At 50.9% G+C, this 17,001-nt stretch overlaps 5 protein-coding genes across 5 annotated transcripts; 3 read left to right on the forward strand and 2 right to left on the reverse strand.

Moving 5' to 3' along the window:
• On the forward strand, nt 1-2,757 carry H257_09081 (hypothetical protein). Its single transcript, XM_009835198.1, has one exon. It carries the CDS (start codon nt 44-46, stop codon nt 509-511), a length of 468 nt encoding a protein of 155 aa, XP_009833500.1. The 5' UTR covers nt 1-43; the 3' UTR covers nt 512-2,757.
• A 4,275-nt stretch (nt 2,758-7,032) lies between these two features.
• H257_09082 (hypothetical protein) lies at nt 7,033-9,675 on the forward strand (the record flags this gene model as incomplete). Its single annotated transcript, XM_009835199.1, has 3 exons — nt 7,033-7,462; nt 8,729-9,038; nt 9,606-9,675. 3 exons carry the CDS (start codon nt 7,033-7,035, stop codon nt 9,673-9,675), a joined length of 810 nt encoding a protein of 269 aa, XP_009833501.1.
• A 158-nt stretch (nt 9,676-9,833) lies between these two features.
• On the reverse strand, nt 9,834-10,530 carry H257_09083 (hypothetical protein; the record flags this gene model as incomplete). Its single annotated transcript, XM_009835200.1, has 3 exons — nt 9,834-10,075; nt 10,187-10,384; nt 10,443-10,530. The coding sequence occupies 3 exons, from the start codon at nt 10,528-10,530 to the stop codon at nt 9,834-9,836; spliced, it is 528 nt and encodes a 175-aa protein (XP_009833502.1).
• A 98-nt stretch (nt 10,531-10,628) lies between these two features.
• Nucleotides 10,629-12,107, forward strand: H257_09084 (hypothetical protein; the record flags this gene model as incomplete). Its single annotated transcript, XM_009835201.1, has 2 exons — nt 10,629-10,711; nt 11,867-12,107. The coding sequence occupies 2 exons, from the start codon at nt 10,629-10,631 to the stop codon at nt 12,105-12,107; spliced, it is 324 nt and encodes a 107-aa protein (XP_009833503.1).
• A 1,832-nt stretch (nt 12,108-13,939) lies between these two features.
• On the reverse strand, nt 13,940-15,559 carry H257_09085 (hypothetical protein; the record flags this gene model as incomplete). The annotated part of the gene is made up of 5 exons (XM_009835202.1): nt 13,940-14,335; nt 14,393-14,671; nt 14,695-15,088; nt 15,139-15,292; nt 15,361-15,559. The coding sequence occupies 5 exons, from the start codon at nt 15,557-15,559 to the stop codon at nt 13,940-13,942; spliced, it is 1,422 nt and encodes a 473-aa protein (XP_009833504.1).
• Nucleotides 15,560-17,001: the final 1,442 nt, after the last annotated feature.

The raw sequence follows: 17,001 nt of genomic DNA on the forward strand, positions 1-17,001 counted from the left end.
CTGGTAACACGACGTCTCATAGGTATCGGTGGTGACTGCGACCATGATGTTATTGAAAAACTCGACTCGAATCGTGCCAAAATGGGCGATTACGTGGCGGAGGAGGTTGTTGCCGCCTTTTTCGTTCTCGAATGAAGCGTACCAGTGGGCTATCTTGGCTTCTTGGTCAAAGTACGCAAGCGAAGACTCGTCCGAGTGTTGGGTGGCAGCCGGCCGCTCTGACAGCTTGAACACCCCCATAGTGTTGTGCACTGGATCGTCTTTGAACCCCAAGTACCCCCCGAACATGCTCCCCAGGACCCTCGTTTCTACCGCCATGGTTTTGTCCCCATTCGTTTGTTTCACAGAGCTGAAGTACCCCTCCCAGTCGGACGCGAGGGCCACGAGGTATCGCACGGAACTGCCCATGTACTCGGCACTGTTGAGCACCAGGTCTCGCTTGAGCACCGTGCTCGATATGGCAGTGGACGTCATGGTTCTGCCGAATAGCTTGTTGGTCGTCTCTTCGTAGCTATAGTACCCCGCCGCAGACGTAATGTACAGCGTCTGGCCTTCCAAGGCAGCCAAAGCCCGGGCTGTCACCAACTCGTTCTTGGGCACAACTGGAGTGGCGCGGTACAGATTATGTTTGAGTAGCGCGTCTTGGATCAACTGTAGCGTAAACGTGGCAATGTACAGCTCAGACAGGACGATTTCACTGGCCAGGCAATTCGACACTGTCATGGAGGAGGGAACCGTCGAATTCGAGATCAACACAAACAAGGCGGGGGTTTCCACCAACTGGCCATCGCTGGTGAATACACCAGAGCCAAACTGGCGATTGGATATGGAAGCTGCAACCACGGTGGCCCAGTCCTGTTTGGCAAACACTTGACGCATGGTGTGGTAAAAGAACTCGACAAAACTGATCATGGCCACGTTGTTCTGCCAGCCAGAGACCGTCCCGGGCCCCAACACGGTACCCAAATCCACGTTGGTGATCGTCGTAGCAGACGTCTGTTTCATACAGGGGGCGCCCGTCGAGTCCACGCAGACCGCCCCGTGCAAAGTAGCGTCCTCAGCACGGCACACAACCGTGTACGAGTCTTGGGTTCCGTCGGGGTTGTTCCGAACAATGGTTTCATGACGGGGGGTGAATGTCCCCGCGGGAAACTCGGACGATTGGAACACCATCGCATACAAACGCGCAAACGTTTTGTGGTCGGCGGGCGTGAGGACTTGGCCTAATTCGTCGATGGAATATTCCCCAGAGGTTTCAAAGACTTTGCGAACTTCTGGATTGGTTAAACTGATCGTCAGGGCTTCATTCACCACAGCCCGCACTTCGGGGCCAGTGAATTTGAGTTTGGCCGATTTGTCAAAGCCTGTAAACACCTGGGATGCCGTGGAGGAATTGTCGTAGTTAAACGTCGGGAGAGGAAACAACAGAATGTTCCGAATGGGGACCCCCACGGCCCAAATGGCTTGCACGAGAACGACCAACGTGACCAAGAGCATTCGAACTGAGACCGCTCGGCGTTTGGGGGTTCCGGAGTTTGGAGGTTTCGCATCGCCCTTGGCGCTGATCGACATGTGTCGAATCGGCCCCTTGACGTAACTAGCGGTGTTTTCCAAGGCCTTGAATTGGCTGTCGTTCATCGAGTGCAGTTTTTGGACTGTAAAACCACCATCGCCCACGATTAAAAGAAGCCCACCAGAGGCACTTTTGAACACTAGCGTTTCGTTGTCAGGGGAGCACGTCCAGCCTTCGAGCACTAGTCCCATATACGACCACTCTGTGCCTTGTTGGCTGAAAATGCAGTGGACATTTCGGGGAACTTTGGCGAGTTGCAGAGCATGGGAGATCGGGTCCTCGTGACGTGGAGGGGTGGCCTTGTCGAAGACGAAGCTGCTCAGCATCGCCACCATTCCCGCCACAGCAGACAATAAGCATGACAACGCCAAGCTCCAAATCGAGTTGTCATAATCTCTGTCGGTCTTGATGGTCAGAATGCGAACGATGTACACCCCCACAATGATCACTGCCCGAACTAAGTTGCTTTGCTGCGTGAACCAGCCATTCCTGCAGCGTAATCGAAGCAAGGTCGCTCCCACATCCATTCCCAACCGAATGAACCACGTCATCCCCATAGTCACCAAGATCTCGTCCAAATAGACGCTGCCGAGATGGGACGTCTTTGAGTTGGCGATGTACTCCCTGTCCTGGGGCAGCTGGTAACTGAACATAAACGGTGCGGTACTGCACGCCATCAAGGCGCATTCGCTGAACGAAGTCATGCCGAACTCTTCAATGTCTATACACAGCAGTGTGCGCCAGTCTTCTTGAAGTCCTGTGACTTTAGCCACGTGGAGCACCCGCAGAGCAAACCGCAGAGCCACCACGGCTGCAAAGATGTTGAGCACAATCCCCATACTCCACGCACTGAGCAGCAGAGTTCGGAGGCCTTCGGAATTGTACTGCGCTCGCGTTTCGTTGAAATTTTGAAACTCGGACCAGCACCGAGTGGACACATTCAAGTACCGCGTCTCCAGCACGTCGTAGCAGACGAGCGAGTTCTGGACGTTGCTGACAATCTCAGCAACGGGGCTGAACTGGGAACTCAGCCGCAGCAACCCCACGGACAACGCCGTGTGGCTCCAGTACACGGGAGGGCCTTCGTACTTGAAGATCGAGTTAACGCGGGTGTCGTTAAGGTATTCCTGTCGCACTTGAATCGATTGGCCTAGCTCCAATTCCATCCGCAGTCGAATGGACTCAACACTGGCCAATGTATCCCCAACTAAAAGCGACAGCGGACCATAGATTTTACTGTACGCTGACGTGGCAGAGTCAGCCGTCGTGACGCCCCCCAAAACGCAGTTGTCTGTATCGTGGAACATGAACGCTCCGTTGTCAAAATCCACCAACTGGGCGAAAGTCGCGTTCAGAATCACCAGCAGTTCCGCCGCCACGGCCGCCGCCCCATGTTTAAGCACAAGGGCACTGAGCAGGGGAACCATGGGCCACGCAGTTCCAAAGGCACTGGAGATGTTGGTGGGGTTGAATGTCTGGGGGACTCTGTAGCCGTACGCGTTCTCTCCGACCATCTCGTTTTTTAGCATTTGCTTGAGAAAGTAGAGCTGCGGGGACTGGTCAATGACAGACATGAACGCCAAGTGCTCTGTGACAGGGTGCCACTGTAGCAGCAGCAGCCACGACGCCTGCGCGATGCGCTTGAAGAGGGCTTGGAAGCACGCGGTTTCCATCGAAGGATCCAACGAACCGAATCGAAGGGCCGCCTTGTCGATGAGGTTGTTCCCCCTGTGGCTTTCATACTTGGAATACCAAGCGGCAATATCGCGTTCTTGGGCGAACCAGTCCGAGGCGTAGCCAGAGCCAGCCGCCACCGACCGCTCGGCCAGCTTGAAGTTGGTCATGGTGTTGTGCACAAAGTCAAACTTGAACCCGTTGTACCCGCCAAACATCCCCCCCAGCGCAGTGCTTTGAAAGACAAAGTCAGATCCGTTGGGGAAGATCTTGAGCACGCTGTAGTAGCTGTTGGGGTAGTACCCCATATAGATCATGTTGCGCATGGAACTGCCCATGAGGACAGACCCAGTCATGGGCCGATCTCCCTTCAAGTTGACCGAAGACACGGATGTGTGGGTCATCACAGTGGTGCCCAATGTCTTGATTGTGTCCCTGGACCCAGCAAAACCGGCGCCAGAAGTGATGCGGATGCTGCCACGCAGCACGACCAGGGCGCGCTCGGCTACGACGGGGGAGGTAGGGACCAGTGTCGTCGCGTTGTACAGATTTCGACCAATCAGCGCCGTTTGAATCGTGCTCAACGTGTAGTTGGCTAGGTAGACTTCGCCGAGGAGCAGCTCCGACGCCAAGCAGTTCCAGATCATACTCGAATTGAGCGCAATGTCTCGGTTGGATTGTGTGGCAAAGTTGAAAATCAGCGGCGTTTCAATCAAATACGCCTTGTCGTCGTCGGTGACGTATCCAAATCCAATGTCCAAATTGTTGGATGCGACGACCGTGGCCCAGTCTTTCTTGGCAAACACGAGGCGCATGTAGTAGTGAAAGTACTCGACCAATCCCAGCAGCCCAATGTTGTTTTGCCACCCCGTGCCGTTGAGTAGTTGGGTAAAGTCCACGTCTTTCAGCGTTCGAGTTTGAGTGGCACCCCACGCGCTGTCGTCGCAGGGCAGTCCATTCGCATCGATGCATATGGTCCCCCCCATGAGCGTTTGGTCCCCCCGACACCCAATCGTGTACACTTGCTTGGTTCCGTCCGCCTGGACACTGACAATTCGGTCCTCACGTTCTGTGAACACTCCCCCTGGAAACTCGGACGACTGAAACACCAGCGTGTAGTACTGCGCCATGATGTTGTGTTCTGCCGGCGACAATACTTGGCCGAGCTCGTCAATTGCAAAGTCCGAATAATGCTCGAAAATGGCTCGGACTTGATGGTTGTCGAGTGAAAGCGCAAGGACATCAATCAACAATTGGTGCACTTGCGGGCCAGAATACATCAGGTTGGCTTTGGGGTCGTAGCCAGCATACGGCTGCGTCGATGTCGAAAGGTCGTCGCTGCGGAATTGGGGGTACGGAATGACTGCGACGTTCTTTATTGGAAGCACCAGTGCCCACACGACTTGGACGATCACAACCACCACGGCGCATTGGCGAAGGAGCTTCGAGTGCCGGGAAGACCGGGGCTGCTTCAAGGTGTGGATGTGAACAGGGCTAACCACTGATGGTTTGGTTGGTTTCGCCATGGAAATGTCAAACTGAGGTTTCGCTCGGACGTTTCGTCCATGGCTTGCTGTGTTCGCAACGGACATGTGATTTTGTGTATACATTGCAAGATAAAAATAGGATGGATATTCCTGTACTCCCTCCGCTCCAAAATAATTGCGCGAGTTTCAGGAGGGTGTACATGACACCTCATTATATTTCGAAGGTAAATTGGAAACCTGGTGTCGCCTGCCTGGATTCGAAATGCGTTGCTTTGATTGGATCATTACAACTAGCGTAGCCAGCGCTCTCTATTGGTGCGATGATGAGCGGGAAATCTCAAGAGTTGACGGCGCTACCCGCGTTCAAAATTGAGCATACAAATTTTCATATAAAACATGCACTCACTGTATAACACCAACATTCCGGAAATGGCACCTGAAAGGCGCAACCTCACCAACGACGAGCGCGAGGCCATCTTTCGGGAGGTCTTGCTTCGCAGCAACGGCAGCTACATGACCAGGCTACCGAAAGGTTTCAGCCAGGAGCTGGCGGACAAGTACAACTGCCGTCATTTGATTGGTCCTGAGACACAGATTTTGCATGCTTTGATTGGACAATTGTATCGTTACACCTGTATAATTACATTCTGGATTATTTGATATTGGAGGGTTTGTATTTTTATTCGAGGAGGCGTACATCCATTTTCTGATTCGCGCAATTATTTTGGAACAGAGAGAGTATAACGTTACATGTGGATTTCAGGGTTGAAGTTCCATTCGTCGAACATGTATTCGAATTCCTGCACAACGAGCGAACTACAACAAGGGGGGCTACAAGACGAGGGTTACCACCAATGACGTTGTTCCCCGGTAGGTAAAGTAAACCATGACTGGTAATGTTTCTACCGGTTTGGTAAAATATAAACGTGAAGTAAACGAAATACTAGTACTTCGTAATATACTGCAAGCGAAGCGAAATATAGAGAAGTACTTCGTAATATACTGCAACCGAAGCGAAATATAGAAAAAAACTGAAAATAACCGCAAAAAGGTGTAGTTCTGCCAGCGGTATAATTCAACCAACTATCGTTTAATTTCCGTTTTGTCAATCTATTTCATCCAGCATCCGATATATTTCGACCAACGATGTTCTCTGCTGGCTCTCCATCGATGGTTTCGCTTTCGCGCGCTTCCACCATTCGAAGCTTCATTCAGAAAGGAGCATACAGTACTGCGCCACCCCCGCGAACGTCGACGTCTTGTACAACATGAGATAAGCCCCTGTCGCGCGGTACTGCACCGACGCTGTCCTTGTAAGTGGTTGTGTTATATCTCTGTCTCGTAGGAATTCCTATAGTACCGTAGTCGGCCTATCGTCACTTGTGCGCACATCTACCGTGCATTGGGCTCCTCTCGACGACATCGCGTGTGAACATGTCAGAGGAGCCCAATGCACGGCGGATCTGCTGTCCGAAACAACGAGGTATCTCTGATGATGTCGATGTTAAGCAATCAGCGTTCCAACGTAAAGTCATAGATCAAACAAGTAGAAGCATGTATCGGTGGCGGCAAGCCAAGTTGTCACTTGTGAGCATTGTGTAGTCATGGCCATGGAGTCCAACATGCCGAAAAGTCGCAAGCGTCACCCAGGCCGTAGGTAGTTAGATTACGTTAGATATATTGTCAAGGCGATTTGAAATTGGAGTGAAAGGCTCAATCAAATGAGCAGCACTAAATCGGCAGACAATCGATCGACCAATCAACACCCAGATCACTAAACAAGTAGCCAATCAAATCCACTCTTCGACCAAATCAACATCGAATTACCGTAGAGGTAGTGTGTGCTGAAATTAGTATGCCCTGGAGGGTATATACAAAAGTCATTCTACGCAATTCGTAGGCCAGAACTTGACTTTTCTATGCATCACATGCCAAAAGGGAATATGAGGTGTCCTAATGGTAATGTCATTGATACAGTGCTGGACAAAAAGGGTTAGTACACTTGATTTTTACTTATATTTGTCCAATCAACACGCGTTAAGGATCAGCTTCATCCAATCAAAGAGACGAATACGTTGGTATGTTTATATTACAGGCACGTTGTATACGTGCTGAGTAATGTTAAAAAAAGTTCGAATGATTGGTTTTTGGACCGGACAAAAAACATACTACGTAGTAGGTACACAGTCCATTTACGCGGGTGCAAGCTCTCATCGATCGTACAGCTACCTACGATAGACGTGTATGATAGCTCGAAATATGCATAGACAATAACACTCATGCATGCATGCATTATACATGGCACAAGGCGAGCGTTTAACCCTGCACGAGCGTGGGTCGATCCTTGCCTTTCGCAAGGCAAAATGGACCATTCGGAAGAGTGCCGCCGAGCTCTTCTTGTCAAAGGGAGCCGTCGCCAACTTCATCAAGAACTCCGACACCTACGGAACGAAGCCCATTCCAGGACGGCCTCTCAAACTGGCAGCGCGTGACGTTCGTCGTGTGCTCCGAGAAGCATCAGAAGGAAGGAGCAGCTCGTCCAAGATCCAACACGACCTTCAACGCGACGTCACGGCGCGGATATTGCGTCGAGTGCTTCAGCGCTCCAAGCGCTTTATATACAAGAAGAGAAAGACCACCTCGCGTCTGACCAAGGTCCACAAACAAGCCCGAGTCGACTGGGCCAAGGAGCATGTCGTCCAAGGGCCGCACGTCACTCGCAAGACTCGTTTGCCTACTGTGACACCGTGGCTAACTTCATGCTTCCCTTTGCCCATGCCGAACATGTCGAGGATTTCTTGTTTCAACAAGATAATGCGAGCATCCACGCCAGCAAAGAGACCACCGCGTTTTTGGCTGACATTGGAGTCGACGTTTTGAGCTGGCCGTCGCTTTCTCCGGACCTCAATTCGATCGAGAATGTTTGGGGGTACTTAGTCCGTAAGGTCTATGCGAATGGGAGGTAATTTGCAACGGTTGCTCACCTGAAAGACGAGATTTTGCGTCAGTGGGACGCCATCGATCGATCGTACTTGTTTAAACTTGTAGATTCCATGAAGTTTAGGTGCATCGATGTCCTGAGTGGACAAGGATGTTGTACTAAGTACTGAGGTAAAATTTCACGAATGAAAGATCAAAACTTTGTGTTTGCCGTGAGTTTAAATATTCTGTACCTATGTTTTTTGTCCAGTCCAAAAACCCATCGTTCGAACTTTTTTTAACATTACTCAGCACGTATACAACGTGCCTGTAATATAAACATACCAACGTATTCGTCTCTTTGATTGGATGAAGCTGGTCCTTAACGCGTGTTGATTGGACAAATATTGAAAAGAATACAAGTAAAAATCAAGTGTACTAACCCTTTTTGTCCAGCACTGTAGCACTAGGTATGCCGCGTTAGCAGTGCGCAAGTTGTGCTGCGTTGTATTAGTACGTAGTAGAAAGGAGCGATCGTTATGGAAGAGTTATAGTGAAATGTTGATAGTTGAGCTGGACGCGTTTGCGAATATCAAGACTTTATGGAAATTCTTACTAGTATGTGGACCATAAGCACATAAGAGAAGTAAGTATATCTCTGTTATGAAGCAAGTATTGAATTTACGGGTCAAGTTGTTGACAGAGTACTAGTATACTGCAAGCTAAGCGAAATATAGTGAAAAAAAGCTGAAATTAACCGCAAAAAGGTGTAGTTATGGTTTTTTATACACGGATTATCCATGATTTATTTAGCTGTTTACTTCTTTCTTCTGGTCCAAACCATATAGACTTAGCTACCGTACTCGTGACCTAAGGGCCAGTTCGAAGTAGAAATGTCAATCTTCCCCGAAAGGAGTGCGAAGTATTTGTCGTTCCGTAAATCGTCTCTTGCCATGATAGCACCCTCTGATATGATTGGTCCACAAAATAGGAGGCTAACGTTAAGTGACAGGGCCACATGATTGCACATCATCTGCCACCACTTTTCAACATGGGTCGATTGGTGAATTCGAAGACACCAACCAAGAAGGACCTACAGGAGCAACTACGACAAATGCAGCAATCAATGGACCAACTACCACCGAAGCAGGCAACGAGTTGTTAGCCCCCACGTCGTTCGATCGTGTCGCCGTGGCCACAATCGTGTACAGCGATGATATGGTTGTCGTGTTACTCGAGCTTTGCATTGGGCGATTCCGCGATGCATTTACCAAGTGCAGCTCCAACCAGAAACGAAGCAGCTTGTGGGAACAGCTGCGACTTCAATTCAACATCGTTGTGGGGGGCGATAACGCCACAACGACAACGTCCCTCAAGAACAAGGAGTACGACCTACGTGCAAAATTCAAAGTCATTCGTATCAAGGAAGCCGCAAAAGGGAATGATACCGATACATCGATTGAGTACCCATCATACTGGGAAGACATGGTGGTTGCGTTTGGGGATTTCGGGGTTAAATCGAAGCGGATACGGTGTCAGCAAGTGACCGTACAACTTGTATCCTACTTGCGTGTGGCATGTTTTGCCAAAGCGGAACGCACGAAACAAGACCTTGTCATTTTGACTCCCCGGACGAATCGAATCCACCATGGCCGCGGGGAAGCCTTTTCGACAGTACCACCCGTCATAGTCCGTAAAACGCTTGATCAGTATCAACGTTCAATCGATGGCCCCGTACACGATTGGTTATCCCGCCACCTCCTCAAATCCAGACCGAATCGCTTCCGGGTGGTCAGGTCATGGGTGGTCCGGCCATGGTGGGACTTGGAGTCGCCGGCGGCATGTCCAATCACGCCTGAGGTAGTATATATATGCGCATGTGTATTGCTTAGTACTCAAGTATGCTGTCGAGTCGTAGGATCAATGGGTCGTTCACCCGCTGCTTGTTGCAGGCGTGGCTCTCAAGATTTAGTCGACGTGACCACTGACGAGATGACAGGGCCACTGGGCCAAGTGCTCTGAACATCAAGGGTCCGTGTCTACCTGGGTACGAATGTCCATACATGGTTTATACTTCTGAATATTTATGAATAACACCGATCTATATGCAGCCTTCTTTACACGAGGCATTAGTTGCTTTCGTCAAGGATGTCCAATGAAACTGGGGGGGGGCGGATCAATCACTCGTCCAGATGCACGAGCTGGCGGTAATGGATAATCCTTGCATTGCGATGCCCCAGTCGATGAGTGCCTTGTAGTGCTTTGAGAACAGCGCTGGTTCCCTTCGATTGCACGTTGTTGCTGCGCAGAAACTCCAGCGCAGCGATCTGTGCGGCAGCTCCTGTGGACAGCACGTCGTCGCGGAACGTTTGGCTGTCTTCGTCCAGCACAAACCCGTTGGGTAAGAACAACTTCATATAGGCTACGATGTGCTTCGATGTGTATTTATTCTGCTTCGATGCGCTGCCATTGTAGACCCTTGGTTCGAGTGTGTACCACTCATATCACGTGGACCGTAAGGAAGCAACTGAACATTGCTTCTGCCGTTTCCCTTTGCTGTTGGGCATGACCTGCCCGACTTTGACCTCACTTTCCTTGCGCTTTGGTGTGGCACAAGTTTGAAGCTTTTCCTCAAGGGCTTGGAGGCGCTCCTCTTGTAGCCGTCCGATATCGATGAAGTGGTCAATGACTGATGCCTGGTGTCGAATGAGTCTTTGTTCTGCGGTCTCGTCTGATGGTGGGGAGTCGTTCGACAGATCACGAGTTGATGCTAACGGAACGGCTGCTACTCTGATAGGCGTGCTCAAATGGGACGACCATGCCAACAAGTCGACGTTGCTGCTCCTTGCCTAGGCCAGCGCACTCCTCGAGGCGCATGATGGCAGGGCTTGAAGGGCTCAGCTGCTTGAGACTCGGATAGTGCAAAAGGAGGTACGTTGTCAACGTGTCAACAACACGCTTGTTGAGATTGAACGATGGATTACCAAGCCCAGTACACGTTGCAAATAGATGGCCCTGGACAGCGCGGATGCTTTCGGTCGTCTGCGAATCGAACGAGGTAAGATCAAAAAGCACAACTGGTTCGTTTGGACACCCGCTCAAAACTTTGGCTACTTTGTGGTCTTCACTTTAGGTGTTGAAAATGTAGTTGAAGCCCTTCTTGGTTGCGGAGATGTTCCACGCCCCGGTCGAAGATCCAACGCTCCGTTAAGTGCTGTGATCCGTTCGAGTGTTGCGCTCCACCACGACGAAACGAGTGAGATGTCAACTTGACGTCGATGCCTGAAGCATCACCAATGCGACCAAGGATACGATTCACGTGACTGTGAATGGTAGGTTCGCGAGGCCTTGTCGCAGCCGAGGCCTTCACGTTCGTTGGGACTTCAATGGGACCGGGATTGTCCAGGACCTTTTTACAATATGGCTGTGTTATTTGTTTGCCTCATTATTTGTATACACATAACGCATAACATGAAACAAACTCCGACGGCATCTGCATAGATGACCACCGAGGACCCCTAACCCCCTAACCCTAACCGTTTTGATTGGCTATAAAAGCACTGCCGAAGCAATAACGTTAGACAGAATTTCACGTCTTGTCACCTTCGTCTAGTTGACCGCTTCCGAAACACAGTCAAGGGCATGGATCAACCGCCATAGAGTTCGTCGATCGGTACGACCGACAAGCGATGGAGTCGCGTATGATCATTCGGTCTGGCATGGCATTCAGAAGGGCAGCAAATGGGGCTGCTTCAACCGCAAGAACTGGCAGTTGTGCTTTGTGGTGCTAACCACCACACATTTCAAGTACTTTTCGAGAAACTCAAGAGACAAGTGGACTTAAGTCAACGTACTGTGAGGGCATCGAAATCACGCTGCTGGATTGTCCAAGACTGTAGTCAGTCGCAAGTCGGGCGCATTTCAATTCGCGCGTGAACGAGGTGATTTTCAGTATCATGGCCGCGTGGCCGAAGCCGATATGAACAGGTGGATTGAAGCCGCAGCGCCAGAAGTTTTGCAGACACGAGACCGTCGCTGTTCGCCGAGTTGTTTAGAGGGCTGCATCCTCTAAACAACTGTTGCCAGCATAACTATGACTACCTCGTAGTACTAACAAGCGCCATTCAGTGTATGGTTTCAACTGAATCAACCCCGACACGTTAAAGCGGGGTAATCACTGGTGATCTTCTCGACAACATTTCTGTTCAGTCAGAACCTACAAGGTACTCCTCAACGATTGCAAGAGCATTCGACTGCACCAAGCCGAAGCGACAGCACTGCTTGCTGGCGCACCGCCGCTCCCACCACTCACGCTCAACGCCCACGCACAACTAGATCCGGAGCTCACCGAGTGGCTCGCGGACAACCGCTCGACGGACGAGGTGATCGCAAAGTCCATCCGCAACCACGTCGATGAATTGATCAAGTTGGAGAAGACGGCCATTACGCGCTGATGCGCTCTGGTCTACGCCTCCTTGTCACCCACGGTCCAGCGTGATGCAGCTGCCATGGCCCAGCGCGATGTCGCTGTCGGGATTCACGACAAATGTGCGCATTGCCTCATTTCGTAGCTGCGTCTATGGCGGAAGTTTTCCAGCGACGAACAAAAGTATGCAACGGCCATCTCCGTATACCAACGGTTACACGCGTTCAAGTTCAAGTGTCAAGTGTCGTTGGACGTCAACCTCCAAGCCTTCCACAAGATGCGAACGGAAGTGGAGAAGCTGGAAGGGAGACCCCTCAGCGATAGCCACTTAGCCTCGGCCCTCCTGGCGGCACTACCGGGGTGCATCGCTCCAGACCTGTTTGTATGGCGCGGTGCTCAGCCGAGCATCCCATACAAGAACATGCGCCAGTTGCTTGAGCAACACTGACTGGGCTTGATCACCAAATACCCGCACTACCTCGGCCCAGCGCCGATCGCCGAGCCTGCACTGGTGCATGGCTCGGCAACAGTGACCGCGACAACGCAGTAGTATGTGTTAAGTGGATTTTGTGCACTTCACCCCTAGAGAAAAACCGTAAGCCCCACCACAGAGACGCAATTCAGCAACATTTTTGCCGAACTCCACGGTGCACCACAAACCCACTCGTACACAGAATCAGCATACAGTATCAGCATAAAAAGCGGCTCGATCACCCCTCAGATCGAGCTTCTCAGACTGAGTTGATTCTGACTCAAGCAAATATAGGTTATATAATCAAGCAATTCATCAAGTGAAATAGTCAACACAACAATGAATTAAGTATGGTCCAATCGTACGTGTACAAGATTTGTAATATTGATGTTTCGGGAGTGTGTGTGGGCTCAACAACTCAATCCATTCAAACGCGTTGGGTAAAGCATCAATATGCATGTGGTAAGGGTAAATCGGGAATTCTTTTTCCATACATAATCGATCAAGGAATTGTCAATTTTCGAGTAGAGTTGATTGAAACTCTTGAGGATGTATCCAAGCAAGAATTGCTAATGCGGGAGGATAACTGGATTCGAACTATTGAATGTATCAATACATTGCGTCCGTACGTGCATGAAGATGAGCAGGCCGAACGCAATCGTGAGCTTCAACGTGAGGGTAATAGTAGGCGTGTAATTTGCATATGTGGAATTGAACATTTTCGCGGAAACAAAATTAATCACATTCGATCTCGCAAGCCTCAACAGCGAATGAATCAACAATAAGCCAATCTCATCATTTTTTACTTCAAATAATTAATATTCATTTGAATTCAAAATCCATTCATGAATACCACAAAGGTAAAACCCTTGATGAAATTGCCGCAATTGATGAGCAATACATCATCTACCTGCTAACGACGATTGAGTATCTCAAGAAGAACCAACTAGTATACATCTAACGACTCGTACAGGGTAACGGTCGTAACCTGTGCCCCGGGGTACTATTCTAGAGTACTCCTGGACCGACCCTAGATTACCTGGGTACCTCGCGGACCAACTTCAACCTGGTCGCCAAGCATTACCCATGACCGTAGAATACTTACTTGAACGTCGGAAAGTACGACGTCATCGCTTCTGCTAGATAACTAACCTTGACTTTCACTTCTTCCTTTCTTACCACACTTGTGTCTGGTCTTACGCTCACCTGCGCCGCGACTACCCTGTGGACCCTTTTATCGTCAAATCCCCGTGACATTCTGGTGGAGAAGCAGGGTAGGCTTTGCAAAGGGAGTTGAAAGAAGAAGAGGAAGATGTCAACGGAAAACCAACCATCGACGACGGCGCGCTAGTCAAGACGCCTTGCGGGAGAAGCACCAGAACCGCGCGTCAAGCCGCTGAAGAAACCAGCACTGGCCACGGGTGCTGACTTGGCTCTTGAGCGTTAGTCACCCAAGCACTGAACGTCGGGACCCAGACTCGCCTAAGCAGGTGCTCCGTCAAACCGCGCGTGGCCTTGGTGGAAATGACGCCTACGCTCTCGTTGCAGGACTTGAAGTGATCCGGATTACTCAAGGTCCACGCCTCTATCAGTGGCGCCACGCCGGCGGCCTCTGACACCAGCAAATGTTGTGCGACCCAATCCCAAAACGACGGGACGGCATCTTGAAAGTGCTCGTTGGCATGCAACAAGGCTGTGGCCGATGTCCGCTCGCTCTCTTGGAACGCCTGAAGCTTCTTCCCGAGATCGTCGCTGGCTTGTTTCTCCCGAAGTAATTTCTCCAACTGGGCCAAATCTTCGTGGTGACGCTTGTCCTGGCTCTCTTACCCCTGCACTCAGACCTCCAAGGCCCCCAACGTTTGCAATGCGTCGGCCTGGAAGGTCTCGGTATAGCCCCGGGGGTTCTTGTTTCTAACGCGGGAGTCCTTGGCCCTCGCTTTCTGAGTCTTCGCCGCCTCCCGGAGGTCTTGGTTCTCGGTCAGCAGGATGTCCCAAGCCAGGTTGCTAGCGGAAAGACGAAGAGGTTGCGCTTCGAGTTGCGCGATGCGGGCTTGGGCGACTCTGAGTTGTTCCTGAAGTTCTTCCGCCGTGGTGAGAGCTCGGTCCCGATCCTGACGCGCCTATTCGGAGGTTTCCCTCTCACCTCGAGGCTGCGGCGAAGGTCCGACATCTCGGCAACCACCAACGACTTGTTTTGAAGCGCCAGCTTGACAACCCCTTCCTTCCCGGCGACCAACCTGGCTGAATGCGTAATGTAGCCCCGAGCGTCGATCACATCAGCGGTCATGACTTCCATGGCCTGGTCTGCCTCTTGTACTCGTCTCTCCAGCTCGGTGACCTTCTCTGTTTGGGCCGTCAACTGGCTCGCCAGATCCCGGCGTTCTGCCCGCTGGTTGCTCAGCCTGGCTTGGACCTGGTCGCGTTGCTGCCGAAGGTCGTGTTGTCCTTGCTCTAAGGTCCGGAGCGACTTTTGAGCCTCTTGTAGCAAGTCGTTGGTCCCATCCCGTTCCGTGTGGGCCACATCCAAGGCCCGTTGACTGGAATCAGGGCCGTCCGGAGGTCCAGGACTTCGGTGTTCACTTCAGACAACGTGGCTTTCAAGAATTCCACTTCTTCAACCAGGGCGTGACGAGCTTGCGACATGTCATGGGGACCGCTCCCCAAGGTCGACGCCATCGCTGCGCGGACTTCCTGGAGGACGCTTAACGATCGTTCGTTTTGCTGAATGCTGTTGCGCAGGTCTACGATGCCATGGCATAGAACGGTGTGCATGCGCAAGAAGGAATATGGCGAGGCGTGGGCACCCGACCCTGGAGTGGCCACCTGCTCAGCGAGCGTCGCGAGGTCTCCGGCGGAGGAGGCTGTAGCGGCATCGTCATCCAGCACCCGGGGAAGTGGCGGCGGGTGCCCACGGCCGGGCCATCGGTGGCGGTGTCATCCCCGCCGAACTGTGATCCATGTTGTGTGGCCTCCGGGACAGGTTGCGGAATGAAGCGACCTCTCTGCATACGCCTTTCCAGAATGCGGGATTCATTCTGGGCCGCGGCGCTAACTGGCCTTTCTCGCCCAACGACCTTCTCCCGGACCCTGCGTGCTGATTGGTCTTTGCCGGAGCTTCGGACTTAAGCGGGGGAGAATGTCACGGGGTTAAAGAAAGCGGCTTCCCAACGGCGTTTCCTGGTAACAGTCGTGTCCCTTGTTACCGGATCATCATCCCACTGTACCTCTGGGACTAATCTGTGTCGAACCCGTTACTCCCGGGACCAGCAACAGCCTGATCCCTGAAACTCCACAAAGTGTTCTGGTGACTCTTTGAACATCGGAAAGACGCCTCCACGGAGATAGCTATTATCCTTGACTTTCACTTTTGCCATACTCTACACACTTGTGTCTTGTGTTTCGCTCGCTCGCGCCGCGTCTACCCTAGTCAAATAGCCACCAAACCCCGTGACACTGCAAGTCACGCTTTGTGATTTCAAAATGTCCATCACAAGTAAACCGACCCCCACTGCGTCTGCTGTCATACGTGCGATTTGATGTGCCCAGTAAGTCGTTTTGAGCGAAATTTACAGTAAAACTACGAAGTAGAGATGTGAGATGTGACACTGTAGGAGTATTCCAGGAGATGTACCCTCTTAACTTCATCGTGTCGAAGGATGGTTCCCAGCGATAGATCGCTCCATCTCGACTGATGTAAGCCAAGGAGTGGTTAAGGGGAGTTGTGCGTGTTGCAGAGTACTCTTTCTGCTGCGGGTTCGGATTTGAAAGCTGCAGAAAAATGACGATGCGCTATTTAATTGGTCAATTGGATTAGATTTTCTCGTTTTGATTGGTCAAAAACAATAGCAGTACTGTACTTTTTGGCCGATTATTATTACTCCGGAGTAATAATATGGAACGTCAAGAATCTCCTTTGGAGTGTAACCGTAAACTGGGAAGGTGTGGCGTATACTGATTTCCCTCTGACTTTTAAACGGGGCAAAATCTATAATTTTTATAATCTTACATTTATTAACTTACACACACGTTTTGAAAATTCAAATGCTAAGCGTGAAAGGCATCAATACTGTAGCGTTGTGTTATTCTGAAACATGAAGGTGCGCATGTCCTTGGTTGACGAGTATGAGTTGTGTGCTGAGCATACTCGTCGCCCAGAAGCGACGTACTTTGACTAGCGGCATGGGCGGCGAACACATTTGCACTCGATTCCGCTCCAACAAAAGCTACAATTGGGAATGTAATTAAACGACATCCAATCTGCAAAACCTAGCGGACAACAAATTTCGTTCGATTAACCGAGAATGAAGTCCTCCAATGGGTACTACGCTGTGAGGAACTGGGCATCATTGCCTCTTTCAAGGCAAAGGTGAAACAACGGCAGCTTCAAAACGCCCTGGATCAAATTCAAGGAGTTATTGAAGGACGTCAAGATCGGTTGTACGAAGTACTT

This window comes from Aphanomyces astaci (genome assembly GCF_000520075.1).
Source record: "Aphanomyces astaci strain APO3 unplaced genomic scaffold supercont1.21, whole genome shotgun sequence".
Lineage (NCBI taxonomy): Eukaryota > Oomycota > Saprolegniomycetes > Saprolegniales > Verrucalvaceae > Aphanomyces > Aphanomyces astaci.